At 36.2% G+C, this 14,120-nt stretch overlaps 1 protein-coding gene across 1 annotated transcript; it reads right to left on the reverse strand.

Annotated features, from left to right (window-relative positions):
• Positions 1–645: 645 nt before the first annotated feature.
• ch25hl3 (cholesterol 25-hydroxylase like 3) lies at positions 646–7,116 on the reverse strand. Its single transcript, XM_051109526.1, has 2 exons — positions 6,356–7,116; positions 646–1,685 (listed from the first exon to the last, which is right to left on the reverse strand). Exons 1-2 carry the CDS (start codon positions 6,781–6,783, stop codon positions 1,307–1,309), a joined length of 807 nt encoding a protein of 268 aa, XP_050965483.1. The 5' UTR covers positions 6,784–7,116; the 3' UTR covers positions 646–1,306.
• Between the last annotated feature and the right edge of the window lie 7,004 nt (positions 7,117–14,120).

The following is a 14,120-nucleotide window of genomic DNA, read 5'->3' on the forward strand; positions in this document are numbered from 1 at the left end:
TGAGAAAATCGCCTTTAAAGTTGTCCAAATGAAGTTGTTAGTAATGCATATTACCAATCAAAAATTAAGTTTTGATATAGGAAATTTACAAAATATCTTAATGGAACATGATCTTTACTTAATATCTTAATGACTTACGCCATAAAAGAAAAATTGATAATTTTAACCCATACAATGTATTTTTGGCTATTGCTACAAATATACCCGTGCTACTTATAACTGGTTTTGTGGTCCAGGGTCTCTTATTATAAAAGATTTAAGAAATCCTATTCTTTTGAAATGTCTTGGAAAAATGTCTGTTAAAAATGCAGTTTTGCCACCACAGGAATAAATTCAGTTTTTAAATATATTAAAAGAGTAAACAGTTATTTTAATTTATTATAATATTTCACAATATTACTATTTTTATTGTAAATGCATGCAGCCTTGGTGAGCATATGAGACTTCTTTTCAGAAACATTAAAAAAATCTTACCAACCTCAAACTGTCGAACAAAATGTTTTAGTTTCTCCAACTTTAAAATAAAACATTTGGGAGGTTAAAAAGTTGTAAAATAAAGTTTAAAGGTAAAGCAGAAATTTACGAGCTATAATAATTTTAACTATACACAGAAACATTGGTAACACTTTACAATAAGGCGTCATTTATTAACTTTAGTTAATGTATTAAGTTACTAACATGAACAATGAACAATATATTAAGCACAGTATTTATTAATCTTTGTTAGTGTTAGTTGATGAAAATACAGTCTTTTTTTTATTGTTAGTTCATGTTAATTTACAGTGTGTTAACTCATGTTAACAAGCACAACTTTTGATTTTAATAATGCATTAGTAAATACTGAAATTAACATTAACTAGATTAATAAATGCTGTAGAAGTATTGTTCATTCTTAGTTCATGTTAAATAAAATAGTTAACTAATGAACCTTTTTGTAAATTATATTACAGAAACATATGTAAACAAGATGTGTTTAATCCATTTATCAACCTTTAACAATGTAACTAAATATCACTTAAAATATATACAACATGAAAATTTGTAATACAAATAGCCAGTATTCAAAATATACAGCATCAGCACAGTTCAGGCTGAGTACAAAGTCAGGCCAAGAATCTAAGCTTTCAGGATTAAGTTGATGTTCCCAGGCTTAACTAAATTTAATTCAGCAAAATAATATAAAAATCTTATAAAATATAAAAAAAGGGTTATTGTAATGTCAGTTCATATAGGGTGAAATCAGTGGAGCACTTTTAATAGTCTCATTCCCACTGTCATATAATGACGTAATTAACCTGGATTCACCCTATCTATTGTCTTTCTCATTTACTGAAATGGGCAATGAGGTCCCAAAGATGTAATCCCAGTGTCTGAAGTAAGGGGCATAGTTCCCTTTAAAGTGCTGATGGTGGGCCAGGTGGTGCGGCGGCCCGCCAAAGAATGGCAAGAACCGATGCAGCGCCCAAGGAAAGTCATATCCACAGTGGTCCTCCACAGCCATCCAGGTGTTAACCAGATGGAAAAGGATTTCACTAAAAGGGTGGCAGCCCACGAGCATAGTACTTATGAATGCAAGGGTTTGTAGAGACAACAGTTCAGAAATACTGGCGTCTTGAGCTGCGAGAGCGAAAGTGTCCCTGTTCAGATGGTGAATGCGGTGGACGTTGTTGAACAGCCAGGGAATTCTGGGGAAGAAATACAGCCGTTAGATTTAATTATATATTTAATATAAATAGATATGTAATATTGGTTATTTTACAGTAATTACAGATAACTACATAGGGTAGGGTTAGGTTTAGGGGAAAGTTCTGGGTTAGTACCTAGTTATTACCTAGTTACTGTAATTACTTTAAAAAGTACATAGTATGTAAATGAGGAACAGGACTGTCAAATAAAGTGCTACCATAACATTTAATATAAATAGATACATCAATTACGCAGAAAGCTTCAATACAAAAAGCTTGCTAAATCTAAATGTATGCAGTTAAATCTTTTAAAGTGGTTGGAATCATAACACTGTTACTAGTGTTCATGGAGATTTTTGGCTCATGACGATGCAGGTTTGTAATCTGGCCAGATCCGTTCACCTCTTCCTCTACTTTACATGTCTACTCTGTCGTATAAATAGAGGGCAGTTTTGTTAACGGCTTGGACTATTTGGGACAAGCTCACTTCGGAGTCAGACTGTTAAAGTCTTTCAAAAACTAATTAAAGGATAGGTTCACTTCCAGAATGAAAATTTTCTGGTAATTTACTTTACTTCTCTAGTGAAACAATTTGTCATTTTCTTAAAAAATAAATAATTTATATACTTTTTAACCACTAATGTTAATCTTGCACTAGCTCTGTGATGTGCATGCATGTCTTCATGCATTGCGTAATCATCTTGGAAAAGTGATGTGTGGTTAGTTCTTCGTCTATGTATTTCGGTTCAAAAAGGTAGGGTAGAGTAAAAAACTCCATCTTATTTCCTCCAACTTCAAAATCGTCCAATATCGTTGTTTTACTTTTTTTTAAAGGGCAGTTGACTTAATTTTGCACTTTTGCATTGTAAACACTGGGTTGGTACTTCCGCCAGCATTTGTGGTTAAAAAGTATATAAAGTTTAATTTTTCTTAAAAAATGACAGATCATTTTGCTAGATAAGACCCTTATTCTTCAGCTGGGATCGTGTAGAGCCCAATAAAGCTGCACTGAAATGGCAGTTTGGACCTTCAACTCGTTGATCTTCACTGAAGTCCACTATATAGAGAGAAATGTTTTGTTCTGGAATGTTTTCCTCAAAAACCTTAATTTCTTTTCGACTGAAGAAAGAAAGAAATGAACATCTTATGACACGGGGATGAGTAAATTATCAGGTAATTTCATTCAACTTCTAAAGGTCTGGCTGGTTACACTCTTCAAAATAAAGGTGCTTTAAAAGGTTCTTCACAACAATGCTATAGAAGAACCATTTTTGGTTCCACAAATAACCATTCAGTCAAAGGTCCTTTAAAGAACCATCTCTTTCTTACCTTTTTATAATCTGAAGAACCTTCTTTTGCCTTCTTTTTGATGTTAAAGGTTCTTTATGGAACCATTTAGACAACAAATGTTCTTTTATGGCATCGTGAAGCGCCTTTATTTTTAAGACTGTAGCATGACCCTGTCAGCCTCTGCTGGTAGATCATTGAACTACACTAGCAGGTGAGTAGATTCAGTAACCTTATTTTCAGATCAGTTTTTGTGCTTATCCTTTTATTGTCATAGGATCCGCACCTACAGGTGGTACCTGAGTCACATTTCACACTAAAAACAATTAAAATAGATTATTGCGTTTTAAACTGATCACATCATCCCAAAATGTAGATAAGATTCAAATAATTGATGGTGTAACACAACTTAACTAAAAAGAAACACTGAAACTCTAGAACAAAATTTTCACCAAATATTCTCAGTTTCTGGTTCATTTAAATCACTTTCGTCATTTTGATAATACCTCACCTATTTTATGACACAAATATAAGCCATATAGAACAGAACACATAAGATTAATTATTTGTTTCACAGCAAATACACATTTGTCAATTTCCTTCTCGTCTGGTGTTAAATACTTTATTTTTGAGTTACTTTCCACCATATCTATTTTTCTAGAATCTGGTGATGTATTATTCCTATTGTCTTTATTATTTTATTATTATTAAGATATATACAGTTAAAGCAATAGTATTATATTGAAATGATCAATTAAATTAAAATTATTAAAAATATTAAATGTATTATTGTCAGGACTCGGGTATGATCTGTCCGTTTTGCTGGGGGTTTTTTCTATTTTTATTGTGTTTTTTTCGTTTTATTCGTTTTGTCTCATTTTTATCCTGTTTTATTCGTTTGGGTTTCTTTCTCTCTCTCCCCCTCGGTTATCTTTTGGGGTTTCTCTGTTTGTTCCGGTGCCAGCTGATTGTCCTCTGCAATCAGCGCGCCGCTTGTTTGGCGCACCTGCTTCGCCTCACCTTTTAATTAGTCGGTCTATTTCTCCTGGCTGTTCTCTTTGTATTGTGTCAGTGTGTTCTGGGAGTTTGCGAGATCTTCTTTTGTTTGTCTCCAGTCTAGTCAAGTGTACTTAGATTCTTCTCTGCCCAGTTGGTGTAACGTTTGCTCTGCCCGTAGTGCTCGCTCTTCTTGGATTGTCTCTGTGGACCTGACCCGTGCTCTGGTTTTCGACGCTGTTTCTGGCTACCGTCCACATCTCTGTCTGCACCTCTCTCGACCCTGCTCCTCTCGACTATTCTCATGCCTGCCGATTCGGATTCGTTGCCCTTCTTCTCTTCTGGCGCTGACGGAGGCTGAGCGCTCTGCCCAGACGGGGTTTGGATTATTTCTGGATTTTTGGATTTCGGAACTGTGCTTTTTTCTGTTTACGGACTATTTTGCTTATCCATTTTTTTATTTTTTTTTATTTTTTTTTTTTTGCCAGCGTACTGGCTAATAAAATTATTCTCTGCCTCATCCGCTCTTGGGTCCTTTCTGCCCTGACAATTATATTCTATTTAATAATACATTAATAATGATACATTAATAATGTAATTTGTTATTGCAATCTAGAAAATATTCACAAATATTTTTTTTCTTCAAATAGGGCCATAGGGCTGTTAAGAAACTGCAGTAATGACCCGTCATTCCTCATAAGTCCGTTAAACTAAGAACACATCAGTGTTGATCTGAAAAGCATTAACTGTTTCTGAAACACTTTTTTTAAACTTGACCCAGTTCATTCTGTAGAGAAAATATTTTGGGTTATACTGAGCCAATAAGGAAATCAAAACCTTATTTGCATTAGCAAAGCTATGAAGTTAATAAGAACCTAAGACAGAGAGTGAGACAGACAGAAGCCAGACAGTCTGTAAAGTCTGGAGAAATATCCAGGTAAAATCCTGAGACTGCTTGGAGAGGTAAACATACTTTGCAAATCCACTGCAAAAAAATCCACTGCTCCATACTCAAACAAACCTTCACATTTAACATTTTACAAGAAAACTAACATTTTTACTAAAATGTAAAACATTTTTGGGTCCAATTTCATTCATATCCCTCTAAGGTACGGAGTTGCCATATGGCAACAATTACTTTCCACTTTTTTCCGTTGTTAATTAAAAGGGCCAGCCTTAAGGTAGTCAGTGATATGCTGTTTTTAAGCCACATGACATTTGGATGTTCCTCCAAAACACTTTTTTCCCACTGTCACCCCAACATGGAGGACACCTGTTGTACTCCAGAAATTGCTCTGTAAACCCAATTTCTGAATGTCTCTTTTCAACTGAGATTTTTTTTTGCATCATCTTTGGTTAGTAAATTACACATTTTTTATTCAGAAATCAATCTAACATAGTTTTTCTGTAAAATGAGAAAATATCAATGTTGTCATATGGCAACACTCTACCACTATGGAAAAATAGGTATATTGCCATATGGCAACACTATACCACAGTGGAACTGAAGTAATGTATTTCCCCATTGGGATTTTTTATAGATAGTAACATCAATAATTTGATTGTAATTATTTATTTATTTGCAGTGTTTATTGTAGTATATGTGTATTTATGTATAAATAAGGAAATGATTTAGTCCTTTCAAAAAATGAATACAACAATATTTTATGGAAAGGGCAATAGGAAGAGTGCAGAGTTGCCTCTTCTATGTGATGACAATGAGGATGAGTTAGCCAATGAGTGTGCATGTGTATATGTGTCTGTATGTGTGTGTGGCAGATTTTGATGGAAATTAAGATACATCAATTTCTAAAATAAATGTGCATTTGAATTGAAAAGTAAATCATAATTTAATTTTTTTAAAAAAAAAAAAAAAGTAATTTTGGGACATTTTCCATTGTGGTACATTGTTGCCATATGGCAATGTTTTCCTAAATACCCTCCCAAAGTAAAATAAAAACTTCTGTGAAAAAATATTTCATGGTTACAACATAATGCGTACCATAGAGGGATATATACATACAAAAATATGTATTTTCAAAGCTGTACAACATGGAAGGCCAAAGCTAAAAACCTTTGTGTTTGTGTGTGTGTGTGTGTGTGTGTACAAATTAAACACTTTTTTAACTAAATGATTTGTGTTTATTCATATATTTTTGAGAATGTCACAGCTGGATCAAAATAGCCTACCAATGAAGATTATAGCATCCCATTAAAAAAAAACTGGTAAAAAACTGGTCATATTTAAAAACTGGTAAAATATGACAATAAATAAATATAGGATTTAAAAAAATAAATAAATAAAAAAAACATTCAAAGTTAAAAGCTCCAAATGTGCAATGTTTTAAGCTTCACATTCTGACATGTGAGAGATGTGTGATGCTTACTTGTGTATGGTGTAATGACAAAGGAAGAAGAGCGTATCGAATATGAGCATGCATGAGGCACATTCCCTGAAGGCATGGAAAGAAGACGGTGGTCTCTCCGGAAAATGCGTGCGCCGTCCCCACAGAAACAGCGCAGTTAAAGGTAAAACGCCAACCATGTATTTCCATAAAATTCGTGCAGCACACTGAAACCACTGATGCAAACCAATGACTTCACGGTGTATCCTGTACTTTTGGAGCCATCCCACATGTGGACTGAACACATCCAGAAGCATGAAGGGAGCAGAGAAGATGATATGTGTGCTAAAAGCTGTGCACACGGAAAAGTGGGGTGCCCTGAGAAGCACATGACGTTCCGCATATATGAAGTCCCAAACCCACCGAAGAAATGCATCGCCTCCGAAAAACAGTAAGAAGAGAACAATCATCCTTGTGAACGACTTCACATAACCGCAAACAGAGCAACAGCAGCGATGATGTCCTCCAGATGTGCTGATGGAAACCGTTTTCAACGCACAGGCTGAAGTTCACTTTCATTCTGACAAGTTTTATCACAGGCAGCGGGATGTGAACGCGAGCCCCGGTGGCGAAGACCGATCCTCCCACAACTGCAGCTTTACCAACTTAAAAGACAAGGTCACTTGATCTGTATTTTTAAATACAGATTTTTAGCTTTAAAATCGACAATTTTGTTACTTGCTACACCTGTTAACCATAAAAAGGGATAGTTGACCCCAAAATGAAAAATTCTGTCAATAGAATTACTCACCACTGATCACTGGCTAAACCACTGATGTCACATGCCAAATCAAAATGTTTTAATTTGTGTTCCGAAGATGAACGAAGGTCTATGAACGACAGGTGTGGAACGACATGAGGCTGAGTAATTAATAATAAAAAAAATTCATTTTTGAGTCAACCTAAGGGGCATCTATGAATCGTGATTTTTGTTGCTAGCGGAAACAAAAACTTTATGTACATAAAATACACAGTGGCTAATTCAGAATACTGTTTCTAAAATGTAATTAACTCAATATTAAGTTGCAGTGAATATAAGCAAACATTAAAAATGTTATATAAATCATCGTTATTGTAGGCAAACAGTCAAACAGTCACACCCACGTCTGCTTTCAATTAAATGAAAACCGACTATAAAGTTACCACCCTGGTGAAAAAACCAGCATATGCTGGGAGATATGTTTTGATGCTGGTTTAAGCTGGTCCTTTGCTGGTTTATGCTGGTCCTAAGCTGGTCATGTTGCTGGTCAAGGACCAGCATAAACCAGCAAAGGACCAGGGCAAAAGTTAAAGGGATAAACACATTGAACCAAAATTAAATCAAACAAATTAATCATTAAAACGTTTTACTAATATCAACCACATGTAGAATATGAGTTTCCTTATCAAAAGCATCTGTGTATATTCTGTGTGGACTACAGCTGAGACCCGTTGGCCGTGGGAACGAAATGACATTTTCTCTCGCTCCTTCTTTGCCATTTAACCACCACCTGCAGAGATCATATGCCAAATTTAAATATGTTTCACATGATCAGTTCTTTATTTTTGTAGAGGTTAAGGCTCTCACTTCAGCAGACAAAGCATAAATACTTCTAAGCATTAGCATTTAATTTACTAAACATGCCAAGCAGACAAGCTTGACTTTGTTTTTTTTTATATATGGTCAGGTAGTGCAGTCCAAGTTTGCTTTGGCAGTCATTCTTATCTTTACGTGTGAAAATTACAGGAAAAACGAATCACTAACTCTGATGTCCTCTGTCTGAGTGCTTGTTGAAATAGAAAGATAACAAATTTCCCAGGACACAGCAGTGAATGCTACTATAATGAATTTGTCATGTTTTTTTAAATTATGTTATCTAATATTTCATATGTTTTTTAATATCATTCCATGCTTATCTGGTTTTGGGTTTGGTGCCTGTCATTTACTCATCTTATTAAGCCTGGAATACACTTTTGAAAGGCGATTGTTTTCATTTGTCATGCATCTCCTAGGAACAAGGCACATGTTTCTGCGTGAGTTTGTTGTGATCGGAACGACTTCAAAGTCTGCTGTATAATCCTCAGTCATTTAGATGGCCAGTTTTCCTCTGTCACTATTTACAAAGTCGGTAAGTGTATGATGCCTAGTGTTTTAAAAATCTGTTCAGAGTCGTGTAGTGTATTCCAGCCTTTAGAGATACATTTTGATAAAAGTTGGTTCTTAAACTATTCACATCAATTCAGTCACAAATAAAAAGAACAAAGCATCAATCAATAGCCCCTTTCACACATACAGTCTTTACTGGTAAATTACCGGTAAATTGCCGTTAAGACATCATGTGTGAACAGGACCTGGTAAATTCGTTCTGGCAATTTACCAGTAAGGGTAACATTACCAGTAAATTACCGGTATGATGCTGTGTGTGAACGCAGAACAAGATTACCGGTATAAGTACATAGGAGTTTTAAAAGTGCTGACGTAATTGTTTACTCTGGACCAGTCACAACATTCTGACGCAGATGATGCATTTACTTCACGCTGTGTAGTTTGGTTTGAAGTCGTCTAATATGATGTCTCTGGGCCAAAAGTGCTGCATGAATCTGAACATTTGACACAAAAATGAAAACATTAACAAAAACACTAACCGTGCACACCCCTCAGTGTTTACAAACACAACAATGGGATGCGCAGCAATGATGTCACAGAATTTACCAGTATTTTGAAATGGATGTCTGAATGGTGCTTTACCTGTAAAAAGACGGAATGTCGTTTCCTGTGTGAACAGCGCATTTTTGTATTTACTGGTAAAGTCGTTCTGGCAATTTACTGGAATTACTGTGTGAAAGGTCTTTAAAGGGGCTAATGATAAAATTCAAGACGATAATAACAAATGATAGGGAATAATAATGTTGGAAGAGCTGATTTAAAACTAGACATAGAAGGAGCAGACCTCACATGAAATGGGGGACTGTTCCACAAACTTGGGGCCACAACTGCAAAAGCTTGATGAAAAACAAGTTTTTAACATCTTCGCAAATGTATCAACAATAAAAAACGAAAACTATTACATTGCAAAAGTATTCACTCAGTACTTAGCTAAAGCAACCTTACAGCCCCTAGTCTTTTTGGGTATGATGCAACTGCATTTGGCAATTATCTCCCATTCTTCTCCTCACCTCTTCACCTCTTATGCTCTGTCAGTTTGGATGGGGCCAGATGCACATTTTCAGGTTTCTCCAAAAATGTCTGATTGGGTTAAAGTCCATGCTGTGTCTGGGCCACTCCAGGACATTCACTTAGTTGTTTATAAGCCACTCTTGCTGTGTGCATAGGGCCATTGTCCTGTTGGAAGGTGAACCTTCTGCCCAGTCTGAGGTTCTGAATGTTCTGGACTAGGTTCTTATTATCTCAATATTTTGGTGCATTGAGCTTTTCGTCTACTCTGACGAGTCTCCCAGTCCTTGTCACTGAAGAACATCCCCACAGCAAAAGGCTGCTACCAGCACAATTTACTTTTGGGATGGTACTCTGCAGGTGATGACCAGTCCCTTGTTTCTCACAGTCTCAGGATCCTTTAGGTGTTTTTTTTTTTTTTTTTTTTTTTTTTTTGCAAATTGCAAGTGTGTTTTCATGTGTCTTCACTGAGGAAAAGATTGAGTTTGCTGCCATAAAGACCAGTTTGGTGTAGTGTTGCAGTGATGTTTGTCCTTCTGTGGCCTTCTCCTGTCTCCATATAGTGCCGCCCACTAATATTGGCACCCTTGGTAAATACAGTATGAGCAAAGATGGCTGTGAAAAATAAATCTGCATTGTTTATCCTTTTGGTCTTTTATTATTATTATTATTTTTTTTTTTTTTTTTACAAAATTCTAATCTTTCATCCAGCAATTGCTGTTTTTGGTTGGTCTGACTGTCTTTGTGGGTTAAGCTATCAAATTCAAAAAGCTGTCCAATACGGAATGGTAGTAGCTAAAAAAATCATCCTTTCTCTATGGAAAAAGCCATCAAAACCACTTTTTAAGTCCTGGCTTTCTGAACTCTCTAGCACTTTATATTTAGAGAGACTTAGACAATGTCAAATGTCAATGACAGTAGTTTAAAGGTTTGACCCTTTCATTGTTAGTATAATCATCATATTGCCTGTGCCCAGTGGATTAGAAATATATGTGTAACGTTGTTAATCTATGTGTAAAACTGGAGGAACGGAGAAAACACCCACTTTTGTTTTACTCTGTCTTTATAGTTGTTGTTGTTTTTTTGTTCTGTGTTGCTCTAAAGTTAAAAATAAAAATATAATATTCAAAAAAAAAAAAAAAATTGAATCTTCCATTGAAGTGAAACAATGGAACATGGAGGGAGGGGGGGGTCTCATTACAAAATAAATGTTTTTCTTTAGTTCACGTAGCCACAGTTATTGGCACCCAATTATTGCAACATCCTTTTTTCCAAGATAACAGTTCTGAGTTTTCTCCTATAATGCCTGATGAGTTTGGAGAACACCTGACAAGAGATCAGAAAAAATTCCTTCATCCAGAATCTCTCCAGATCCTTGTTAGTGTTTCTTCTCTTCAGTTCACTACACTCATTTTCTACAGGGTTCAGGTCAGGCAACTGAGACAGCCACGGCAGATGCTTCATTTTGTGCTGAGTGACACATTTTTGTGTTGATTTTGATGTTTGTTTTGGATCATTGTCTTGATGGAAGATCCAAACAGGGTCCATTATCATATTTCTTACAGAGGCAGTAAGGTTTAGTTTTTATTTTTTGGTATTTGATAGAATCCATGTTGCCATGTATTCTTCTACCTCCGACAGAAAAACAGGCCTACAATATTAAAGATCCAGCTATATATTTAACTGTGGGCTACTTTTTATCCCTGTTTGCACCAAACCCATCTGGTGGGTTTGCTGCCAGAAAGCTCTTTTTTACGTTTTATCTGACCATAGAAGCCAGTCCCATTTGAAGTTCCAGGCGTGTCTGACAACTGAACATGCAACCTTGTTTGTGGATGAGCCAGGAGTTTTTTTTTTTCTTGAAACCCATTTGAACAACATGTGGTCCTGTAGGGGCTATGTGATATATTTTTTTTAGGCTTCAACCAATCTCTGCAATTCTCCAGCTGTGATCCCTGGAGAGTCTTTCGCCACTCAAACTCTCCTCCCTTTGTCCCTTTGTGCATTAGGACAATATAGACACACTTCCTTTTCCAGGCAGATTTGTAACATCTCGTAACATCGTTGGTTGGAACTTCTTAATTATTGCCTGAGGGTGGAAGTGGGGATTTTCAATGCTTTAGCTATTTTCTTACAGCCATTTGCAATTTCTGAAGCTCAACAATCTTCTTCTGCACACCAGAACTGTTTTCTTTGGTTTTACTCCTTGTGATGATTAAGGGAATTTTTTCCTCATATTTATAATTCCGTGGAACAGGAAGTCACAGCTTGAAAATTTCATACTCTTACTCACCCTGGTGTGCGTAATGTGAGTTTCCCCCTACTTTTATCTTTTTTACTTCAATGAAAGTTTGGAAAGTTTTTGTGATTGATTTTTTTGAATGAAAGATCAGCTGCCATTACTCATATTAACCAAGGGTCCCAATATTATTGGGCGGCACTGTATATGATCATGGAGCTCAGCTAGAGTGATTATCTGGTTCTTGGTCACCAGTCTAACCAAAGCCCTTCTCCATCAATTGCTCAGTTTGACCAGGAGACCAGCTCTAGGAAAAGTACCTCTTCCATAAAGGGTAACAGAGACTACATGCTTCTGTGAACCTTCAATGCAGCAGATTTTCTTTAGAACTCTTCCCCAGATGTGTGGCTTGATGCAATCCTTTCTCTGAACTCTGCAGGCAGTTCTTTAGACACCAGGGCTTGGTTTTTGCTCTGATAAGCATTTTCAGCTGTTAGACCTTTTATTAAGAAGTGTGTGCCTTTCCATATCATACCCATTCAATTAAATTTGCCACGTTAACTCTACTCAAAGTGTAGTAACATCTACAAGCAATACGAATGCTTCTGTGCTAAATATCAACTGCAATGGAATCATTTTTAGTACATTTGTAAAGATGTTAAAAACGTGTTTTTTTGTTTTGTCATTATTGCGTATGAATTGTAGACTGATTTGGAAAAAGAAAAGTAATTTAAAGCAGTTCAACATAAGGCAGCAACATAACAAAATGTGAAAAAAATGAAAGGGTATGAATACTTTCCAACCAAGGCCTCAATACAAACAACAGAATCTTAAAATCAATATGAAACTTCACAGGAAACCAGGGATGAGAAGCATAAAACAGTGTGGCTTTGTTCACTGTTAGGAATCTGGCAGCAGCATTCTGCACCACTAGTAGCTGGCCTACAGACAACTGTTGTAAACTTAAACAAAGCATGTTACTGTTGTCAAGCCTTGAACAGTGTCATTCCTGAACAAGAATGACTTCAATTTATAGCCCTAAGATGTAAAAAACTGCTCCTGACAGCACTAGTTTGCTTTTCAAATAATAGGTGTCAAACAAGACTGAGGTCTGAACATTAGATCAAATCGATCCTAACTGAATTCGAATAGCTGGGACAGATCTAGGACAGGATCAGCACTTCGGTTTTGGAATCATTTAGCTTCAAGAAGTTACTAGCAATCCAGGTATTAATTTCATCAAAGCAGTCCAGCATATGGTTACAGCACCTTTACTGTCCGAGGCAAATAAAATTGGGTAAATAAAATTGATGGGAGATATTACATTTATGAAAAATTGAGCTCAATAGAAGCAGAGGGAACAACGGTGGGGACAGAATGGATCCCTCAGGTGCCAGTGCCTATAGCCGTGTGGTTACATACATAGGCCGACCTGGGTTCGAATCCCAAAATAGGATGTAAAATAGAACCACTGGTTTTAAAAAGAACTCTCGGATTACTTTAATTCACAGCTAGTTTAGAAATATCATCTGATTTCACTGCCATCAAAGCTTTTTGATAGTTGGCAAGATATTCTCTAAATATCTTATATGAAATCTGCAGTCTATTGTTCTTACATATTAAAAAAACAAAACAAAATCAGCTCATAATTCATGTAAAGGAACACCTCACAAAGGAGGGAGTACACTGAAATCTGTAAAGGTAGACAAGAAAGCTGCATTATCAAACGTCATTGTCAAAATGTCACTGTCTGTGTTCTTCAGGCTGATCTGCTGCTGACAGGAGTGTTCAGCAGGTGATGAATACTACACAAAATGTCATAGACATACCACCATCATGGACAGCTGTATAAAGTTGTGCAAACAGCACTGTAAACAACATTCTTGCTAATAATTACACAGTATTACTACCATATGTGCTGTTTTATCGACTGTTTGTTGTAATTTATGTTTGTTCTGCACTAGTTTCTTCTGCCACCTTGGAAGAAAATGAAAATCACTTCACATAAAGCTGATCAGTAAGGGTAAAGTATTTGCATGATAATTAAGGGATCTTAGTCTTTTATTCTGAGTGCAGGAAGGACATCCGGCATAAAACGTGCCAAAACGGCTTTGCGGATCACTCCGCTGTGGTGACCCCTGATAAAGGGAGGGTCTTATAGTCTGAATGGGATTGTTCCTGGTGCATCCCACAGTGTTTCACACTCAGTTGATTCCATTGAACCCAAGCTAAATAATTAGCTGTAATCCCCTACGTGTGTTTTATTGAACTAATGACATTGTCATTGGCTAAAATCCATGCTTGTTACTTCCTGAACAAGAGTGCGGCACCCCGGTGCACTTCCTGGTCCAAAT

Source organism: Labeo rohita, chromosome 5 (genome assembly GCF_022985175.1).
Source record: "Labeo rohita strain BAU-BD-2019 chromosome 5, IGBB_LRoh.1.0, whole genome shotgun sequence".
NCBI lineage: Eukaryota > Metazoa > Chordata > Actinopteri > Cypriniformes > Cyprinidae > Labeo > Labeo rohita.